This window comes from Neolamprologus brichardi, chromosome 6 (assembly GCF_056152115.1).
Source record: "Neolamprologus brichardi isolate AB-2024 chromosome 6, ASM5615211v1, whole genome shotgun sequence".
Classification (NCBI taxonomy): domain Eukaryota; kingdom Metazoa; phylum Chordata; class Actinopteri; order Cichliformes; family Cichlidae; genus Neolamprologus; species Neolamprologus brichardi.
The window spans coordinates 22281203-22296577 of NC_142109.1; the positions used below are offsets into that span (position 1 = coordinate 22281203).

The 15375-nt window shown below is 38.3% G+C and overlaps 1 protein-coding gene across 2 annotated transcripts; it reads left to right on the forward strand.

Annotated features, from left to right (window-relative positions):
* The first annotated feature begins 3762 nt into the window (after positions 1-3762).
* mchr1a (melanin-concentrating hormone receptor 1a) lies at positions 3763-5597 on the forward strand. 2 transcript variants are annotated; one of them, XM_035906407.2, is made up of 2 exons: positions 3763-3829; positions 4579-5597. In XM_035906407.2, exons 1-2 carry the CDS (start codon positions 3763-3765, stop codon positions 5595-5597), a joined length of 1086 nt encoding a protein of 361 aa, XP_035762300.1. The 2 variants fall into 2 exon arrangements, with proteins under 2 accessions (XP_035762300.1, XP_006787523.1); XM_006787460.2 differs by having other exon boundaries at positions 3763-3817; positions 4573-5597.
* The last annotated feature ends 9778 nt before the right edge of the window (positions 5598-15375 follow it).

A 15375-nucleotide genomic window follows, 5' to 3' on the forward strand; every position in this document is an offset into this window, starting at 1 on the left:
ATGAGAGTAACGTATTCTGAATACTTTGGATTACTTAATATATTATCATGCTGTTTACAACTACATGAATGTACTATTGCTGTGATTTATTACTGTTACTGAAGGTTAAGTAAAGGGACCTCTGGCTAATACGGTGGGTTCTGTGTCGGGCTCGTAGCTGAAAACTAGCTATACTTTGTTGTCTGGGTCAACTTTGCTTGTGAGAGACAGAGAGAGGCGTTGAAAGGCTGCTCCAACGGAACTTATTGTTTTTGGAGGAAAACACGAACACAGCGTACAGTCGAGTCTTAATAGCTTACTTACAACTGGGCTCGTCAGGCACTCTTCTTGGCTGCAGTGGTTATTATTATATTTACATGCTTCCAGCTCCCGTTTTTGCTCGATGACAGCTCATACTTTTCCTTTACCTCCCTCCTCACGCCCACAGACACATAACGTGTATGGCAGTCCATTCTCCCTGCAGCACGGACTACACTGCCCATGATGCTACATTCTTTAGAGCTATGCCTGTAGCATTCTGCCTATTAGCTTAGCACAACAACAACAAAAGGCGCTCTCTCACCCAGGAAACACGCAGAGAGAGCGTCACCCTGTAACCATGGCAACCGTAACACTGCCGCCTGGAACAACAGAACGTAGCTGTCAAACAAAACCCAAACAGGCCTGACCCGCCACAATATGAAACAGGGAAGTACCGCCGTGTAATCCATTTATTTCAACAAAGTAACTGTATTCTAAATACCACCTTTTTAAACGGTAACTGTAACGGAATACAGTTACTCATATTTTGTATTTTAAATACGTAACGGCGGTACATGTATTCCGTTACTCCCCAACACTGAGTGCATCACACTTTAATGTGTATGGAGCTGCATATCTGCAGATCAGTTAGGGTGTCCAACAAAAAGTGATAATAACACATGAGTACCACGTTGTTTTAACATCATTTGGATGGCTAGGTGAATTTCACCTTGAAACGTACCACCTATAAAACATTGTTGCTTAGGTGATTGATGGCTGTGGCTTCTTGCAGCAGGATAATGCGCCCTGCTACAAAGCAGAAATGCTTCTGTAATGGTCCGAAGAACATGACAACGGCTTTGAGGTGTCGACTCCAAATGTCCCAGATCTCAGTCCAATCGAGCATCTCTGGGATGCTTTAGTCAGCCTGGTCTAAACCATGGAGACCACACCTCACAACTTACAGGACTTAAAGATCTGTTGCTAACACTTTGGTGGCAGATACTGCATAGTCGAGTCCATGCCTTGATGCGTCACTGTTGATTTCAATATTAGACAGGTGGTCCTAATGTTGTGCCTGATTAGTGCAGCAAATATTGAAGGGAAAGAAGGCAAATTACTGGCTTGGACAAAAACCAAAAACAGCTGAAGCAAAAAATTAGGTTTCCTGAAGTAAGGACAACAACATGCCCTTTCTGTCAGAATCATTTAAGAAATTAATGAAAAACAGTAAAGGCAGATTTCTCATAGGAAGAATTCAAAATTCTGACTGGAAAAATAAAAACAAAACATTAACAGAAAAACTACATTTGCTTTCACATCTCCTAATATTATAACTGTGTTTTGTTTTAAACAATTAAATGTTAACAATTGACACTATTTCAACTTCACTTTCTTGTGTTGTTAAGATCTGCTAAGTTACCATTGTTCTTCATTCAACCAAACAGTCACGGTGTCCATCATCACAAAGCATTTTCTTGATTGTAAAATTATGCTGACAAATGATTTTAATAAAATAATCCCTCCATGCTTGTTTCTACAGGGTGGAAACAGATGTAGCAGAACTTGAAGCATAGAGCCCACTGGCTGAAACCAGGAAGGCCTGGATTTACAATCACAGCACAGTAGAAAATAAATAGTTACCACAAGCTTCATAATGTTGTAGGTGTGTGCTGGGGGAAATTAATTGTCTGTACTGAAGAAACAATAGCTAATCAACCAAGACTTCAGTCCTTAAACTTGAACCTTAAACTGTGGCACATTGATTGTGTATTAGTTTACAACACATGCAACTATATATTTTACACAATGTATCTTAATAAAAAAAAAGTTCTCCCATCTTAATCTCACAAATGTTTTCATCTGATCCCGAACAGAAAAGTGGAACCATGAGAAGGAAGAGAAGGTCCTCGTTTTCAGGCTTCAAGCACTCACATTTGTTTAGCCGTCGCTGCAGTTATGAGGCATACTTCCACTAACACAAATACACTAAACGCACATAATACATTAGAAGCTGCTGAATACACTTTAAGTTCTATTAACAGAAGAATCACCTTTACAATAAGCACCATGCACTAATGTAATATTTAATAAATTTAATGGCCAGTGTTGAATAAGACACTCTAGTCGGCAAATCAAAGAGGACAACAAAAACTACACCTGTTGTGTAGCTTTGTTTCCCAGGCATCTCCTACCAAGAGTCTAAACTGTAGTTCTTGATTTAAAAAGTCTTCATTTCCTGTTTTGGGTGAGTTCACTTGTGATTGTAAATTGGCTTTAAATAAGTGGTATTGTTTAAAGTATGTATAGAATAAAGTGCCGTGTTAATGTATAGTTAAATGTTTTTTGTCATCTAAAGCATTTTGAAGGGTGCTGTTGATCTTTTATTAATGTGTGATGCAACATTTTACTGTTATTCCATGTTCTTCCTGTAGCACACAAATATTATGGGCCATAACCATCTCATACTAACGTTTGGTTTCCAAAATGCCAAACTTTATAGGATTATACTGCGGATATTGTTATACTGTACCAACTCTTTCTCACTCTGTCTCTGTCAAACACACACTGCAAGATTTTCATTGTGAGTAACAAGAGCATGACAAGAGCATTTTGGAGGCAAAATTGGAGAGGCAAGGCTGAGATGATCTGAGCATGTGCAGAGGAGAGATAGTAGATAAACTGGGAAAAAGGATGCTGAATATGTAGCTGCCAGGCAGGAGAAGATTCATGGAGGACATGCAGAGGACATAAGCTGAAAGAAGAACACCTTGCAACCGACAATGCATGCATGCTTCTTTATCAGTTGCTTTGAGTTGCAAAACTAATAACTGAACTGTGTAGATGGCTTAAATGTGTTTTTCATAACACACAAACCGTCAACCGCTCACATCCTATTTTAATGCCCGAAAGGCGCGAATAGGCCAAATAACAGGCAACAAAGCCATCTAGTGGCAGACTTTGAGTGTAGGAACCTATCTGTTTGTAACTGCTCTGAAACGCTTCAAAGCTACGTGTTTAAACTTTGAGTCATAAGTCGCTGTTCTTTCTCTGCTTTTCATGAAACCCTAAAGTATTGAAGGTAATAGAAAATTTAAACTCTAAAACAGATTCAGAGAAACACTCATTAATAAGGAAACACTTTTACGCATTTATAAACACGCATACACATACGCGCACACGCACACACACAGCAATGTTATTTAATCTGACACCTGCAGCGCAGTCGCAACTCCACACTGCGTCGCTTACTGGTAGTGAAGATGCTCTCACGGACTCTTCAGTGTCAGTAACTCCCAGAGGAGCTGCATTATTACCACTGAGGGTGCAGAGCGCGCTGATCCGCGCACAGAGAGAAACACGACGGTTGTGCTGGAACGGATTTAACAATCTGATTTCTTTTACAGAAAGAAGGTAATTTAGGCTTCGGCTGCAATCTACTCCAGATGTTTTTACTTGGTAAGCCCACCCTGTCATAACGGCGCCACATCTGAACTTGGATGTACTTTTTGATTTTACCCCATGGATTTCTTTAACAATACAAATTTTTCAATCGATGGCAGCAATTCAACAACAGGTAGGTTGAACAGTATTACAGCCCAATAAACCTGCGTTGTTGGGGACTTTGTTTGAGGTGTAAATCGTCTAACATTAATGTAAAACAAAACAAAACAAAAACATAAAATGATGCTTCAGTTTTCCTTTCTTGTAATTTTCTTTTATCTTCTGTTATTTCATATTATCTTGTGTTTTTGAGGTCTGAAAACCTATTCCAAATAATACGTTTAAAATGGAAACATGAATAAAGACAAACATTAGTGCAAGCCTAACTAAATTAAGGCAATAGTCCCTCACATGGTGCAAAAAACAAAACAACAAAAAACAAAAAAAAACCCCAAACATAAATATACTGACGTAAATATGTTCTCAAAACGGGATTTTGTAAGTTTGAAACACAAGAACAGATGTTTTAGACCTCTAATGATATATTTAGAATAATATTGAATCTGTTGTATTTTGTTGTATTCCTCTCTGTCTTTGGCTTTTGCTGCAGTAGTAAAGCAAAAAAAAAAACAACAACAAAAAAACAACAAAAAAAAAGGCATGCAGACACCATAGGCAGATATGTACACATGTAAAGCAAATAGATCTGCCTGGACATTAATTTAAATGTATTAAAATTCTTACTTTTATTATATGATACTTAGATATACAGTAATTCTTGCTGTATCCGTACAGTTCTAAATTGTATTTCTGTGTATTTTTAAGATGTAAAGCTAATTTGTAATATTTCCACATTAACTGCTGTTCCCCCCCTTTTTTGGTCTCCAGCTGAAGATGGTGCTCTTCACTGTGGTGCCATCCTACCTGTCATCTTTGGCATTATCTGCTTTCTGGGCATCATTGGGAACTGTATTGTCATGTACACCATTATGAAGAAGACCAAGTGTCGAGCCAAGCAAACAGTTCCAGATATCTTTATCTTAAATCTGTCAATTGTTGATCTTCTGTTTCTCCTCGGGATGCCATTTCTCATTCACCAGTTGCTGGGCAACGGTACCTGGCACTTTGGTGCCGCGATGTGTACGGTCATCACTGCGCTCGATTCCAACAGCCAGATTGTCAGTACTTATATCCTCACTGCAATGACCTTTGACCGCTATTTAGCTACAGTGCATCCCATTCGCTTCAACTATGTCCGCACGCCTTGTGTGGCTGTGCTGGTCATTGGGCTGGTGTGGGTTTTGTCCTTACTCACCATTATCCCTGTGTGGATGTATGCCGGCCTGATGCCTCTCCCAGATGGGCTAGTGGCCTGTGCTCTGCTTCTTCCTGATCCAGTTACAAATACATACTGGTTTACACTTTACCAGTTTTTCTTGGCCTTTGCGATACCCTTAGCCATTATCTGTCGGGTATTCTTCAAGATCCTCCAACACATGTCCACAAGTGTGGCGCCTCTGCCTCCACGGAGTTTGAGAGTGCGCACCAGGAAGGTGACCCGGATGGCAGTGGCCATCTGCCTCGCTTTCTTTATCTGCTGGGCTCCTTTCTATATCCTCCAACTGGTGCACCTGGGGGTGCAGAAGCCAAGCATAGCGTTCTCCTATGCCTATAATATTGCAATTAGCATGGGCTATGCTAACAGCTGCATTAACCCATTTCTCTATATCATGCTTAGTGAGACCTTTAAGAGGCAGTTTCTTAGAGCCGTACGGCCAGCTCATCGGAAGTTCCGCGTGGTGAACCCGAGCACCACAGATGGTGGCAGTGCCAGTGTGAGGATGGTACCTGAACAGGCTCAGCAGGAGCCAGCCTGCAGGGAGATGATACCATCCAACGTGGCTCCAGAATGACTCCATGGATAAAAATGTCTGTTATTTCATTATTTTGTATCTAAGCAACTGGTCATGGGACAGCAGACAAAGAACAAATTTTCAGAGCATCTGCGAGGAGCAATATTTCATATCAGTCCTAAATGATCCTTGATTAATTACATATGCATTTGCCAAGCACAATTCTGTTGGTTTACACTGCTGTTGTTGTTGTTGTTGTTGTTGTTTTAAACTCTTACAAGTGTGCTGCTCCTTAATAATGAACAGAAACACAGTTGATTCATTTATTCAAAAATAGAAACCAGTGTAGTCAGAAAGGGATATTTACTGTCAATATGTGAACTCATTGAAACACATATTTAATTTACATGAGCTTGCACATCCACAGCCAAGGCAAATATTAGCTTTCTTATTTTGTTATTTTTCTTCTTCATATACAAAAGCTGTTCACTTCACCCCCAAGGGGTCACCACAGCAGATGGATCAGAATATATTTGGCACAGATTTTATGCCAAAATGCCCCGTCATTTATCTAGACTCGGGACCAGTAGGAGTCCACCAGCTTTTGATGCCCTGAAAGTGGATTTATGTCTCCTGCTGCTCTTGAGCAGGGTTCTTTCATGTGTTAACCACTACAACTTAGAGCCTCTTATTCATATGAAAACTCAAGTGCATAATAAAAAAAAAAATCCATCTAAAAAAATAAGGTTTTAACCCAGCAGTGATCACTTTACCTGGGCAACAAGATGAAAATGCTTGCTGTTTTCCTCTTTGCCTATCTTTTACACCAGTTGTTAATGGTACTTTTGGTTATTATGTGTATGTATGCTATTTATTTATATTTATGCTCGTGGAGTAAAACAAAAATCAAAGTCATGTCAAGCTACTGACCAATTTAAAAATAAGTATTATTTTTTGTAGCACTTTATGCAGAAATATTTTATGCTGTGATCACAAAACTCATGCACAGGGATGACATAAAGTTCTGGTGCGATTTCACTGTCATTTTACAATGTTGCATGTAGCTAGAATTTATTGTTATGCAACTGAGAGCTATGATCATCATCATTATGAGGCCAAAGAAGAGGACAACATTGTGGAAAAGTGAATTAAATGCAAAGAGACTTTGGACATGATATTACCAAACATCAAAAGCTAACAGTGTTTGCTCTTGAGGAAGGGCAATGCGAAGAAATGTAAGTTTTGTTAGGATTCAATAATAATTCAAAGCCCCTGATTTAAATGAGGTTGTATTTTGGATGAATTAGCATGTCAAATATTTTTAGGTGTTGTTCATTTTGTTTATTTTTTAATAAATTGTATTGTATTTTAGCTGTCTTTGTTATTGTATTCTATCTTTGCTTGTGTGTATGCTGTAAAAATATTCCAACTCAGGGTTTCTCAACCTTTTCTACACTTTGACCCAGTTTCCAGAAACTGACTGGATTACAGCAATTAGAGGTGACAAGTTGTAAGTTGACATACCTCCCTGTAGGGTCCAGAGACTGAGGCTAAGAAACTCTGGTATAACAGTTGTTGGTTATGAACCAAGAACAAACCATCATCATGTCAAACTACTGGCTACAATAAATTGTGACCCACCCTGTGATGTAAACATTGACACATACATACAATATGTTTATTGCAACAGAAATAAACACAATTTGCATGAAACTATTAAACTGGATTAATTTACCTGTGTGTGTGTGTGTGTGTGTGTGTGTGTGTGTGTGTGTGTGTGTGTGTGTGTGTGTGTGTGTGTGTGTGTGTGTGTGTAATATAGATATATTGGATCACTAACATGTGAGGTACTACAATTCCAGTTATTCACAGCTCTAATACAGCTTCCTTAAGATGTTTTGCTGAAGCTCAAGAACAGATCTTGAGTTTACTTTACATCAAAGAAAATCTACACAAGAGCTGGAATCAAAAGCTTTAATAACCTGAGTTTGCTCATTAGTGGATAAGCAAGTAACCAAGAATAACCAAGACTTGGACTGTGGACATGAGGACACGCTGGAGCCCAATACAAATCTTTTTTGAACATATATGATTTATCTTAAACTTTGCCTTTCATGTACCAGACTAATTTTCAAAAAGGCACAAGCTTAATTATATTATCAGAACAAATTAATATTTTGACATATCTGAAGACTTAATTACCACCAATGCATCCACACATCCCGAGGTGTAATTGTTTTGCGCTCAAAAAGCGAACATAGTTATTAGACTTATAATGAAAGGCCATTGTCTACTCCATCTGCCCGCTGCTTCACTCCCAGATTCCAGTTTTCATGAACTGAAGCCTCATTTATTTTCCACAAAGCTGTGGAACTTAGAGTTGTTCTGCAAAACTCTGAATATCGTTCAGAATAGAGCATTATTGCATTACATGTTCATTAATAATGTCCTCATTAATATAGTGTAGCATAGGCAGCACAGTCAGTGCACCTCAGCTGGTCTGATAATACTCTGGTACTGTGATTACTGGCTGTAGCATAGTCAGTGCAACTACGAAGAAGAGTAATATTGGCATATTAATAAATGTGATAACATACAAATTTACAAAAACACTTATTTCTACAGGTAAATAAAATAATATGCATGTTTTTCAGTGATGTTTTATATAGATGTGTTTTTGTGTTTAAAATCTGTTGCTACCAACAATACTTCAACCAGTAATGTTTGTAGCACTGGGATGAGAAAACAATAACATGGAAACAGCATGATTGACAACCTTTGCTGTTGTACTGAGTTGAGCATAGTGTGTGAGATAATGTTGATATCTAAACCCCATTTAAATCATAGCAAGTGAGGTAGGTAAGCTAAACAATTTAAGGCTGGGAAAACATTGCTGTTTCAATTAAAAATTGTTTAATTCAAGACACAATGTTTTTTGAGGGGTAAAAATCTATTAAAATGTACTAAATGTACCAAATTGTATTTCTCTGCAGCATTTACTAATTTCAGCATCAGTGACAGCTAAGATACAGTAATTCAAATTTGGAAGTAAAGCCAGCTTCTTGGTGATTATCTACTTATAACCAAATTAAATGCAATCATGAGATTATAAGCCCTCTTTTTTGCTGTTTTTCTTCATAGTGACTTTAATCTCTGGGCTTTTAATTTGAAGTTCAGAAACGAGCTCTACAACCTTGGATCATTTGGAATGAATGAAATCTAAGAGGCTTTAAGGGCCCATTATATTCACCACTGTTGCCCTCATGAGTGGCATGGCAAAAGCTGCACCGGTCCTACATCTCTCAATTTTTGTAACCTTGCAGGAATGCCACGGATGGCACCACTGACTTAAAGACATAAGTCGATTTTTACCAGCATTTTAAAAACAGGTCAGTAAAGATGGTTTGTTCCATTAGAAATCAGAAGTTCCCAGTCGGACTTCCTCTCAAGTCAGAAAGTATGAGCATCCTCCCCCAACCCTGACAATGCATGAGTATAGATGTATAAATTCATTAATCACTTTGTTGAACTGTTTGCTATTGCAAATATCTAATCAGCGATTAGCGACTCAGGAGAAGGATTCAGGGGTTCATGATATCCTCAACAACTCACTTTAGTATCACTGTCATCAGACATAAGTGAACTTCCCTGAATCATTCTGTCATGATACAGCTGTGTGGCAGGCAGGATGTAGGACCCAAACGCAAAACACTCAATGGAGGAATAAATTAAAGAGGCTGCTTTATTGCACTTGCATAATATTCACAACAATAAACTTGAAAAAACAAAACAAAACTACAAAATTGGAACTAATAACAAAAACACTGGGAAACCTGGAATCTAGGGACGGAGATCTCAGGGAGCAGGGAAGGAGAAATACATAGTACGGTAAGGGGACAACGTGACACTGACAGAGAGAAACACAGGGCTAAAATACACTGAGGGAAACGAGGAAATGAGACACATAAGGGCGGCACAGCTGGGCGCAATCAACATGACGAGACCAGAGTGAAGCAAAACTAGACACACTGACATAAGACAAGGCACTGTCAAAGTAAACAAAGGGAACACGGAGCACAGAGGCAGGAGCCACATTAGACACGACTGACCGCGGAACAATAATAATAATAATAATAATAATACAATAATTAAAACACTGGGTCACCCACCCAGGACCGTGACACACTCACTCGTATCGTACGTTTAGATTAGAAAAATGTTTCCTGATGGTTCTGGATTTCTGCTGCAACATTCATATGTTATGGTCACAACTCACTGGATATTTACTCTAGTTTCAGATGAGCATTGTTTGAATGTCGTAGCCTATCTGAACATTATTGCTGACCATGTTCATGTCTTTAGTGCACAGTGCACCTCTCTTCTGGTGGCTGCTTCCAGCAGCACACACCATCTCACAAAGTTCAGATCTCCTAGGACTGGTTTCTTGAGCAGGACAAAGAGTTCACTGTACTCAAATGAGCTCCATAGTGGTTAGATCTCAATCTAATAGAGCACCTTGGGATGTTCTGGAATAGGAGATTTGGATGTCTAGTTGACAAATCTGCAGAAGCCGTGCTATCATGTAAATACAGACTCTATGGCATGTTTCCAGCAACTTGTTGAATTTATGGCATGAAGAATTAAGATGAACGTTTGCGAGTGCTCTCAAAACTTTTGCGAGATCTTGCAAATGTTTTGGTCGCATCCTTCGGAGGCTGCCATCTCAAAGCCGACCGGGAGGTTGAGGCACGATGTGCCAGGAGTGCGGTGTTCCCCCCGGCTGTAGTGGGCCTCGACGTCTCCAAAAACGTCGGAGCACTTTTGGAAATATCTTAAACGTTTATTTTGTGACTCAGAAAGAGTAATATTAAAAATAAGGAGCTGCCGCCATTGTTAGAAACAAATTGGCCAGACCGCGCTATGAATTCTGGGATAAGTTGGGTAACAAAGGACTCGGCCTTCAAATGCAACCTGCGATGGATGCAGTCTATTTTGCGAGATCTCGCAAAAGTTGATCTTAATTTTTTTTCTCCCATGTCCCTTGCGGGGCTCCGTACTGTCTATTCTTCACTGCTAAAGGCAACAATAAATCTTTAAAAATATATCATTACATACTGTCATAACTCTGATTCTGATGATCTTATAACTATAATTTCTTTTCCATCCGTAGTGCTATAGATGATGAACAGATTTCTCTCCACTCTAAGACCACCACCACAATAATAATCATCATTTTCAAATGATGGAATCAGGATTTGTGGACACATATAAATGTTTGTTCTTGACAATATAGCAGCAGATACACAACAGTATGGTTACAAATATCCAGAGATATAATGGAGTTGCCCCCCCAAAATTCACAACACCTTCCAGGACTTCACACAATAGTTGTTTTTTTTAAATGTGGCTTTTGAAAGGGAATGCTTGACACATTAAGTGATTACTTCTCTGTAGTAACAGTGAACATTATCTCCTGCTGCTTCCTGATTGCTAAACCAGTAATAGTTAAGTGATGTCACTTACCTCTTGTCAGATCTGAAGACGTCGTTTTGGAATTGCAGCAAAAAGCTTCTAAAATTGCCAGTGATGACTGGACTGACGTAAGTGCTGTCAGAATATTCTCTTGTTAATGGAACCAGAAGTTTAATCTTATGTGTGAAAGTATCTGTCCATGCTCTGCCAACTAAAACACAGTACACAATTGATGCTTAATGCTAAACAGACTGTTTCACTGAAATAGTTAATATGACATTTATTTCTGGCATGAAGGGGTAAAGTTCCTGCTGTATCTCTGTACTCTGTATTTCATGCTAAAACTTACCACATACTCATTTTTTTCCAGTCTTTCACATACAGAGAACAGAATGGATGCTTTTAACTGAGCGGAGGTGGGGCGGGGAGGATAGTTCAGCATTAAATATTAGCACCAGTGGGTACATTTACAGTATATACCCTGAGGGACAAGGCATAAAGGCCATTACACCGTGAACATGAGAAGTGAAATTTATATGATTTAAGAAATAAATAATACATTTTTGCAACTCAGGTTATGAGATAATCTCATTTTTTTTCTGCAACAAACTGAAAAGTAGTGGAAAATATGTTTGAAGACACAAGCTTTATTTTCCTTTTGGCTGGGAGTTAACATATACATATACTGATCAAAGACTATTACGGCTTTTATGATGTAATATTATGGGAAAAAAGCTGCTTCATGTTACGCTTTTTATAGCCACCTCTCTCTTTCTTTCATTTTTTTTCTTTTTTGCTTTGAACAGGCATTGAGGCCTTTAACAATATACGAATAAGAGTGAGATTTAGAAGAAAGAAAAAAAAAAACAGCAGGCAGAAAAACCACATCCCCAGCACCATCACCTCCTCCATCAGCTGTACTCTGAGCTTTTGTCATTGGCTTCTTAAGAATCAATCCATTAATGAGGCCATGTTCAGGTGCCTGGCTCACAGCATGGTTCGCTTTACTTCAGCTTTTTTCTTTGCATGCAGATGTTTTCAATAGGATAAATATATAAAAACAGAAGCAATTCTGAAAACCCCCCCAAACTCCTATATACCTGTTTCTTTTTAACCCGTTTTGACAACTACTCATCTGATGTATGTCAGATTTGGCAGGACAAAGTGTAATTCTAGTACCAAATTTGATGAAACTCAGGTGGTCTCATTATCTGGGTCTTTTTCTGTTGGTGGTCAACCAGTGGCACTGATGTCTACTTGATGGTAGACTTACAATTATGAATTGGTTAGAATTAGGATAGCAGCCAAGAAAAGCCAAGCTGATGACAGAGGTTAGTGCTAATTTGGAAAAGTATTTTTATTTCTATCCATCTGTTCTTCATCTACAGCATCTTAATTGGTATTCAGCTTCACATATGCAAGACAAACATGTTGGGACATGAGCTCGAGGTTGTTTGGATGAGCAGTCCTCATATACAGAAAAAAAATGCTTTGTTACAATTGCTTCGCTTATTGAAGTTATGGCAGCCTTCTTATTCATATTAAATAAGCCTCTTAACCTTAAGGTCAGCCACTGCAATTGGCCTTGTAATCGGAAGGTTGCTGGTTCGAGCCACGGCTTGGACAGTCTCTGTCGTTGTGTCCTTGGGTAAGACACTTCACCCGTTGCCTACTGGTAATGCTCAGAGGGCCCGGTGGCGCCAGTGTCCGGCAGCCTCGCCTCTGTCAGTGCGCCCCAGGGTGGCTGTGGCTACAATGTAGCTTGCCATCACCTTTGTGTGAATGTGTGGATGACTGGATGTGTAAAGCGCTTTGGGGTCCTTAGGAACTAGTAAAGGGCTATACAAATACAGGCCATTTACCATTTCTAATAACTTTAATTCTAATACCAGAGCTTGCAAAAAGTGCATTTTTTACCAAAGCTCAAATTGCAAAATTGGAGTGTTCATTGGTGAAATAAAAAAAAGAAATTAAATATTAATTAGCATACATTAGTTTGAATGCGTATCACATATGCCACTTCTGGGTTTTTCTCTTTTGTAATTCATTGTGAAATTAAATTATTTACCCAAAACTCACATATTAAGGATGACACAATCCACTTTAAAGGGTCCACTTTAGTGGCAATTTCTTGTACTGACACACATTTTTTGTCCTAAATGTTCATCGGTCATGTTACATAACCTCAATATGGCGTCTGATCTTTCAGCGTATGTCTCCTGTCTACGTTTATACTGGAAAAAAGAAAATAAAATCCATAAATTAAAAGCATCGTCCCACAGGTAATAAAATCTTCAATTTTAAAACTTCATATTTTTTTTATTAAGCATTTAAAAGTGGCTTACTGAAGACCATAGTCATAAATAACACATTTTTATTATATTGAAAAATAGAATATGATATATCAAATATATATATAATGTACCATCATGTACAGAGGACAATTTAAGCAGAAACTGTAGTGAAAACCACCTTGTGCAATGCAATGGAAAACTGTATAACAGTTCATTCCCAAACACTACACCATGCAGGCTCTGCGTCCATATTTATTCATTTATTTCTCTCTTACACACACACGCGCGCACATATTCCCCTCTGCGTGTATCCACAAATATATACAGAGATTTTACTTAGAAAATGTAGAAAAATTGCATATAAAACATCTCTTACCACATAAAAGTGCTCAGTTTGATAAACACTGCATGTATGTGGCCACATGTGGTTTGAGAAAAGCAAAACAGACTTAACGTTTCAGACTCACATCTAACACACTGGCTATTTCACTGATAGTTGTAATATACTTTCACAATGTTTTTAGAAGTAAAGGGTGAGAATTTGCACAGGTTTCAATAACCTCCTGGGCTTTATGCCAGTTTCACTGGTTGAAAGGAAATATTTCACACATTTTACCGTATACCACAGGCCACATTGTAAGAATCTTTGCATTTGTTATGTTAAATACAAAGGAATACTTGTCAGTCTGCTGAGGAGAGCATGTCTGTAAAAAGCACAAACCTGTGTCATTTTATCAGCTCGTTTTAAAGCAATTTCTGACTTTTTGTTGAATGTGCTACTTGTGTGTTTGAGCAGTCTTTGTGAATTACTGTTGAGGACATAAATGCAGCAGCCATCATCAAAACAAAGTGACCACCAATCCCTTTTGACATTTCAGAAGAAAACGAAGCCTGCAACTTTGACTAGTTGAATGTTGGCACATTTTCTTTTCCCCCTACCAAATAAAGAAATGCAAACGAACGTTAAAAAGAAAGACACCCTTAAAAAAATACAATATTTTAAAGCAAATACCTACAAATCTTATCTGCCATGTCAAGTTATATCTTTTACCAAACCTATAACTAATCAGCACTAAATTATTTGTTGACATGATTTTTCTTTTGGCTCAAAACAAGATCTGCAGACTGAACCATACAGCACAAACATGCTATAATCCCATTGAAGTGAAAGCCCAGGCAGGCACCTTCAAGGCCACGAAGAAAACATAGTTTTGTAAACACAGAGAAAACTACGAAAAGCAAAGAAAATTCGAACATTGATGATAGGAATTTAAAATGGGAGTATGGGAACGTGGGTGGGGGTGGGTTGGAGTGATAAATGTGCAATTAAGCGCCTGACATCCCTTACGTAGCTCCTGAGGAAGGAAACAGTCTTCACAGGTAAACTCAGATCTGTCCAAAACATTTAACACAAACACAGAAATATTTAGAAGAGCTACCAAACCCTTGCATCAGATACTAAAACTTATTTGTCAACTTAAAAGTAAGTAACGATAAGAAACAGCTGTTTGCATTTTTGATAACGACATAAAAAAAATCCAGTGTCTGACTTGTAAACAAAACAATGACAGAAAGATCTCTCTATTTGTGACATGTGCATAGAAAACCTACTTCCATAAGTTTGCTTTAACTCCTCGATTGTACTTCAACATTCGGTCCAGCGTTTCGACATGTGGCATCTAACAGAGGCACTACGACAAGCTAGCTATAGCAGCAAATCAAGCTTTTACGTCTCAATCTGTTTACTTCAAACGTATATAATTTTCAAAACACAAAACAAAATCACACAATACTCGTAGTCAAATGTGCATAAGCTCTTAGATGTACCTTTCCACAATCTGACAGACCTCTGCTAATAACAAAAAAAAAAACCCTTCTACCATTACACAGACACAAATAGAAAAGCTTGTTCCATACTCTAATACGGGCTCTTTAATATAACCCACTGATGTAAAGTTATAGTCAAGAAAGAAGGAAAAAATAATTGCACATGTGTATTTGGCATAAATATAAGATTATTTGCTATCAGGATAGCCTGATAGTTTACTAAATATTATCATTGGTTTTCAGAT